The sequence below is a fragment of the Oncorhynchus nerka genome, linkage group LG18 (genome assembly GCF_034236695.1).
Source record: "Oncorhynchus nerka isolate Pitt River linkage group LG18, Oner_Uvic_2.0, whole genome shotgun sequence".
Taxonomy (NCBI): Eukaryota; Metazoa; Chordata; class Actinopteri; order Salmoniformes; family Salmonidae; genus Oncorhynchus; species Oncorhynchus nerka.
This window is the reverse complement of record NC_088413.1, coordinates 65,573,942-65,581,157: the sequence shown is the minus strand read 5'-3', so window position 1 is coordinate 65,581,157 and position 7,216 is coordinate 65,573,942. Positions and strand designations below refer to the sequence as shown.

The 7,216-nt window shown below is 46.0% G+C and overlaps 1 protein-coding gene across 1 annotated transcript; it reads left to right on the top strand.

The window, feature by feature from the left end:
- The first annotated feature begins 13 nt into the window (after positions 1-13).
- LOC135561911 (filamin-A-interacting protein 1-like) lies at positions 14-6,218 on the top strand. The gene is made up of 2 exons (XM_065004271.1): positions 14-4,551; positions 5,234-6,218. The coding sequence occupies exons 1-2, from the start codon at positions 1,657-1,659 to the stop codon at positions 5,444-5,446; spliced, it is 3,108 nt and encodes a 1,035-aa protein (XP_064860343.1). The 5' UTR covers positions 14-1,656; the 3' UTR covers positions 5,447-6,218.
- The last annotated feature ends 998 nt before the right edge of the window (positions 6,219-7,216 follow it).

The window sequence follows — 7,216 nt, the reverse complement described above, 5'->3', positions numbered from 1 at the left end:
TCCCAAGATGACACAACAGCAGACAGACTCGCTGTCCTCTCTCCTACTGAGCTTAAAGATTCCTGTCTGTAGGCAGGGGTATTAGGAGATTAATCACAGGGCTACTTTGCATTGTTTTCCATCAACAGAATTTGGCTTAGCCAAAACAGCGCTGTGTCTATGGAGACCGCTTTAAGTAATGTCTGTGTCTGAATCACTTGTGTACACAGGCTTTTGTAGTAGCCTGTGTGTAGGAGCCATTTCTCTTGAAACACATTGCCTGTTAGTGAACACAGGAAAGGGGGGAAACAAATTAAGGAGGAGTGTAAAGAACGCCCTCATCTGACCAGGGTCCCTCCTACTTCCTCACAGTCTAAACCAGAGCCCCACAGATCTCTGCCTAACTGCCTATGGGTGAGTTGACATCACCAGCTAAAAGTCCGGTGCTACACACACAGCATTTATTCACCTTTCATTGTCCTGATGACATGCTTGGAATGTGATGGTAGAGTTCTTGTGGAGAAATGCCAACTCTGAACTTGGAGTGGATCCTGTACTATGGCAAACATGTTAGACATGGACTCTCCTGTAGTTCATCTAGAATAGTGGGTAAGTTTGGGTTGGTGTCTAAGTTGTTTAGAGTGCAAATGTTTCTGCTGGTATAAAATGTACTGCAGTCAGAAATATGTTTCTTGGTTGATATCCTAGCTCATGGTGAGATTTACTGTATATATAAAAACTTCAGGCAAAAGATGGAAAGGATAGTTCCCAAGACAACTTTGCATTCAGTGTGGAGAGATTCCTCACATGGACACGCACAGCATACAAGAGACCGCTCAGTGGGGGTTCAATCAAACTTTCAGTCACATTTTGTTTTCTCAGTCTTGATTTCAGCAGCAAGGATGGAAAACAGCAAGGGAGTTTTTGGCAGTTTTTCCTCGTGTACTAGATCGTTCAGTGTGCTGCAGCTCTTTGCCAAATTAAGTGTGCGAGCCATGGCTATCTGAGCCAGAAAGAATTAGTGGAGGGTTCAGTGTCTGATCTGACCCATCATTGTTCCCTGTGACACAGAATCATGTGTTTTTTTAATTAATCCTTCCTTATCCTGATCATCCTTTATGCAGTAAAATAAACGGATCCAGAGGAAATCAGGCTAACATCTATCAGGTTTATTCATTGGGAATATGAGAGAATCACTTATATTCATCCCTTTTGATAAATATGATTGAATACATCCCAAAGAGTATGTAGCAGCAGCAAATATCAGTAGTCATGTCTTGTAAATAAATAGTATCTTAGTGTTTAAGTTTCATGGCAGCTTACTATATTGTGTTCAATCACTCCTGTCATGTGAGACCAATTCTCTATGGTTTGACATTTCTGTAGAAATTCAAAAAATGATTGTGCTACAAAGTATCAAGCTTGGCTGAAGTGAATGATGTTTAAATTATATTTTTCTTTGTGAAAGATTACATTACAGAATAATACGCCGTATAAAATTACTTCTAGGATGAACAGTTTACACATCCTTATTGGTAAAAAAAAAAATGTTCTCTTGCCAGATTGAAGAGGTTGCTGGAGAATGAGAAAGCCTACCGGGTCCGTAAAGAGAAGGAGAACACCAAGCGTCTGGAGAAGGTGAGGGAGGAGCTGGTCAAACTGAAGTCCTTTGCCCTGATGCTGGTGGACGAGCGGCAACTCCACCTGGAGCAGATGGACCAGCAGAGCCAGAGCGTCCAGGAGCTGACCCAGCAGCTGTCCCAGAGGGAGCAGGACCTGAGCAACGCCAGTGCCCGGGCCCAGGAGGACAGACAGAGGGCCCTGAGCTTGGAGGGCGAGCTGAGTGAGTGCCAGGCCAAGTTTACCCAGGAGCAGGAGGAGATTACAGCCAAGCTGGCCAGCCAGGAGTCCCAGAACCGCCTGTTGGATGTCAAGCTGTCTGGACTCACCCACACGCTGGAGGAGCTGGAGGAGAGCAACAGGGCTCTGAGGAGGTCAGAGGAGGAGCGCAATGGGGCTCTGAAGAGGTCAGAGGACAAGCTGGAGGAGAGCAACGGGGCTCTGAGGAGGTCAAAGGAGGAGCTGGAGGAGAGCAAATGGGCTCTGGGGAGGTCAAAGGAGGAGCTGGAGGAGAGCAACGGGGCTCTGAGGACGTCAAAGGAGGAGCTGGACGAGCTGAGGGACAAGATCAGCAAAGGGGATTGTGGGAACTCTAACCTAATGACTGAACTGGAGAACCTCCGCAAACGGGTATTTGAGATGGAAGGGCAGGACGAGGAGATCACCAAGGCAGAGGCCCAGTGCAGGGAGCTGAGGAAGAGGTTGCAGGAGGAAGAGAGCCGAGGGAAAGAACTCAAACTGCAAGTGGAGAAGCTCCAGAGGAGAATGGTGGAACTGGAGAGACTAGAGGGGGCGTTCAATGCAAGCAAGGCGGAGAGCTTCCAGTTACACGCCACTCTGGAGAGAGAGAAGGCCGTGTCAAAGGAGCTTGCCGACGAACTGGTGGCCATTAAGATACGCATGAAAGAGATGGAATCCTCTGAGCTGAGACTGGAAAAGACTGAGCAGGGCCTTAAAGATGACCTGGCAAAGCTGAAATCATTCACTATGGTAATGGTTGATGAGAAAAATAATATGATGGAGAGAATGCTGTTAGAGGAGAAGAAGAGGGATGATCTGAGTAAGATGTTCAAAGTGGAGCAGGTCAAGGTCATGGAGGTGACTGAGAGATTGATAGAGGAGAGTAAAAAGCTCCTGAAGTTGAAATCAGAGATGGAGGCCAAGGTTGGGACCCTCACCAGAGAGAAAGGAGAGCTTAGCACTAAGCTCACATGTGAAATGGAAAAGAGCAAGGATCTGAGCTCCAAAGTCATCCAAATGAACAAGAGGTCAGATGGATTGCAGGAGGCAGAAAATATATCCACAAATAACATAGCAAAGAGGGAACTGGGAAGCTTGTCAGATGGGAGTTCGAAAGAGGACAACAGGGTGAAGGAGCTAACGTTTGAAATAGAGCGGTTGAAAAACCGTCTCAAGCAGCTGGAGGTTGTGGAGGGAGATTTGATAAAGACAGAGGATCAGTATGACCTGCTGGAGAAAAAGTTAATGACGGAGCAAGACAAGGCCAACATTCTCTCCCAGCAGGTGGAGGAGATGAGGAGTCAGATCGCCAGGACTAAAGCAATAAAGAATGGAGAGATGGAGAGCCAGGGGGCAGACCTACGACAGCGCTGCAGGACAGAGAACGCCAACACCAGAGACTTGCAGAATGACATGGTAGCCCTCAAGGAGAAGATCCATGAGCTGATGCACAAAGAAGACCAGCTCTCTCAACTCCAAGTGGACTACTCCTTCCTCCAGCAGAGGTTCCTAGAGGAAGAGGAGAAGAAGAACAACATGAGCATTGAGGTCCTCCACCTCACCAAAGAGCTGGAGGTGACCAAGCGCCACAGCCGCGCTCTACGACCCAGTCTGAACGGGAGGAGGATGGTGGACATTGCCATGGCGTCCACAGGAGTTCAGACTGATGCGCTGGCCAATGAGACGGCAGAAGAGGACACCCCAGCCGTGTTCATCAGGAAGTCCGTCCAGGAAGAGAATCACATCATGAGTAATCTTCGACAGAAGGGTCTCAAGAAACCCACAGAGAAAGCTGGTGGTCATGAACGCTACTCACCCTCTGTTGCCGCTGACCTCAGCATGAAGAAGTCCTGGATTCCCTGGATGAGGAAGAGGGAAATCATCCCTCAGGGTGGTAATCTGGACAAGTCTGTCCATGTCAACAGTGAATCCATGCATTCTGATCTGGCCATGTCCCAGAAGCAAGGGCAGCCTTTACGCATCAGAGTGACCCCAGACCACGAGAACAGCACGGCTACCTTGGAGATCAGCAGTCCTTCTACTGAGGACCTCTATTCCAGCTCCAGCCTCAGACTCAGTCCCACCCTCCAGGGCCACCAGAAGCCTCGGATCACTATCATTCCCACCCACACCGCCGCAGCTTCAAGGGGAAAAGCCAGTGCCAGGCCAGGGGGACCAGAGAGGTCCAAGTCCCCGGTCACCGTCACCACCATCTCCAGGGCCAAGTCACCAGAGATCAGCAAGGCCTCCTCCTCATCAGGAAGACCCATATCACCCATATCCATCATGACAGTTAGCGCTTCTATGGTGTCCAACATGTCCACCTCCCCAGAGCCCCAGGAGATGACCATGGGCCGGGCCGTGTTCAAGGTGACCCCTGAGAAACAGATGGTCCCCACACCGATCAGGAAGTACAATTCCAATGCCAGTATCATCACCACCACAGAGGACAACAAGATTCACATCCACCTGCACGGCTCCCAGTTCAATAAGGGCCCCTCGGAGGGTCACAGCAACACAGGACCCAAGGTGGTGGTTAGGCCTGTCGGCATGGCAACAGAGTGTAGCAGAGAGATGATGTTATCCACAGGCACGGTGTTGCGCTCCCCTCGCCATAGTGCCACTGCTGTCAAAACCACACCCAGTAAAGTGATGAGCAGCATCACCATCACTGCAGTCACGTCCACCCCTGCCAGACCAACACAAGCTGTGGTGAGTCTCCTCAGTACAACAATTCACCTGGCTGTTATGTTAATGTGTTATTAACTGGTTCAAACTTATACTTTGAGTTGTGTTAACCCCATGCACTCACAATTACATTAGGAATCTAATAAAAGGAAATCTATGAAAATAATTACGTTTATGAACTAGAAAAATAATGATTTTGTAAGATTGTGGACATGTACATTCATTTCTGTTATGTAACATATTGATGGGCGACAAGGTAGCATCTCACTGAATGGGTGGTATAATGAGGTCTTTGTGGGGCAAATGGTAGCGTGACAGAGAGAGCTTTATCAACAGTCCTCCAGACAACAGAGCTCTAATGATGTGGCAATCTGCCACCATGTTACAATCATCCTGTCACTTATAGCTGCTGCTCAGTGTGTTCATTCTCACACAGACACACAGGACACAAACACCCTTACTGACAGAAGAAAGGCAGCACAGAGCCAGTAGGCTGGCATACGCCGTAACATGACTCTCAGCATTACTCCCCCACTGAGTTGGTCTTGAAAGAAGGACAGTTCCTATAATATATGTTCTCTAAGGGAAACGTTTTCATTGATATTCCCCCTCAGTAATTGATCCTTTTCTTCTACCCGTTTCTCTGTTGTGGCCTCCTCTTCTCTCACCCCCTCTCCTCTTTCTATCCTATCCCTTTATCGCCCAGCCCGGGCATGATGCCCACCCACCCCGGGCAGGGCTCACCCGTATCCCCATGTCCAAGGGCCTGAAGACAGGCAAAGCTATGTTGGGAGCCCTGGGGATGTCTGGAGGAATGAGGCTGGAGCAGAGAGCAGAAAGCCAGTCCATGAGGATAGAGCTGAAGAAATCCACAATCAGCAGCACAACAGCCTTTCAAAATGGAGGGAAAAGCTGTTAGAGCCAGAGACACTAACAGGGAACAGAAGTCAAACAAGCTGCCAACCCATAGTAATGTTCTATGGGTCAAAGGAGCCTGAGTTGATCATTGTGTTCTTGTCTAACTGAAAACAGTACACATATCTAATATATTATATTTTTTGAAACTATTTATATTCTGTTCTCAGTGTTTGTAATGTGGATGAAATCAACTGAACTGCGTTGTTTGATAACCGCTGACATGTGTGCATGTTGTAAGGGGAGAGGCCGTGTGTGTTGTCAGGTAGTTCTGCTATTAACTGCTTCATGTACTCATTAGGGGACTGCTTCACCTAGTGAGCTTTTCATTATGCATTTTTGTACTGCATTTAATATGGAGGCCATATCATTTGGTTTGCAGCAAATTAAATGTGTCCTTTTTATGTAAAGGTTTTTAAATAACCATTTTTTTTGTGAAAGATGACCTACAGAATATTGTTATGAGAATACATGCAACTTTGAGTGGACAATGTTAATGTTCTCTAACATTATTTTGGATGCATTCTTTGGGCAAGGCATCAGTTGAACCAGACTCACTATAGTAATTCATTCATCTCACATTCATTTACTGACTATGCAGTGTTTGTATTGACTTGCTGTGTGTTATGAAATTGGAAAATATATAAATTGGAAAATAAATCAAAACAAATGGCCGTATACATCAATGCTTCTGCTGTGATACACTAGAGAGCCAAATTGTCACAGTCATCTTTCAGTTGTGGAGCGCTCACTTGCCATAAAGCAATTAAAATCAACTCGTTTAACAAGCTGCCTGTGTCTACAATCACCAACCATGTGCCCTCTGAATGAAAGAATAATATTGTTTCTAATTTGCTCAATCGACCAATGAGAGAATCAAACCAGTGTCATTAGATGGGTTTGTTGTGAGTCAAAGGTTACTAGCCTGATACCCCCTATGGGAAATTCAAAATGCGTCAAAATATATTTTGTAATAAATAAAATATCTAATATTTAAATGTGTATCAAATAGACCTGCCTTTACAGTTTGTAACGTAACTCAATGCACAAGCAATGAGCATTGTCAATTATAATAGAACACATTGAATTAATGTGAACATGCTGAAACAATTGAAAGAAACATAATTGTAATACATTTTCTATGCTGGTGTTTTTTGTATGCTGATATGGATATGAGCAAATTCACTCAGAGCAAATGGCCTGTGGGACAAAAAGAAGAATGGTTCATATATGGCTGAAGTAGCAGGGATGTTAAAGTAAAAGCTCAGTTGAGGAGATGAATAGATACATTTTGGAAGGATTCAGTCATACCTCACTAGGGTAGATTGTCATGTGACACAACCATTGATGCCATGAGGTCAAAGCGTGAGGGAGGGAGCAGGCCAGAGAGCTTTCGAGGGAGTGGTCCAGGCCCCTGGCTTGGAGGCTTTGAGATGGTCACATCAGTGTAGGGGATCTGCGGCCCCATAGACTTGCGGTTGATGTTAGCAGGAGATCACCAGAGAAAGCTATGATTGGCTGACAGTCTTGGAGCTAAACCTAGTGTAGTGTAAAGCAATATTCAAGGATAGAGCACCTACAGTCAGTCAGTCCAGAAAAATCTACCACTTGCAATCTATTACATCACTGACATATACATCCATCCCAAACATAAATATTATTTGGGCGCTTTGTGTCACAAATTAGTCAGTGAACATGGGGTTGGAATAGAATAGAATTAAAAAATGAGAGTATTTTCCCAGAGGGAACTTCAGTGATGTCTGAATAGGGTATA

Coding starts and splice junctions, on each gene's coding strand:
- LOC135561911 (XM_065004271.1), top strand. CDS start 1,657: ATGCTGGTGGACGAGCGGCAACTCCACCTGGAGCAGATGGACCAGCAG. Junction 4,552..5,233: donor CCAGACCAACACAAGCTGTG/GTGAGTCTCCTC, acceptor TTTATCGCCCAG/CCCGGGCATGATGCCCACCC.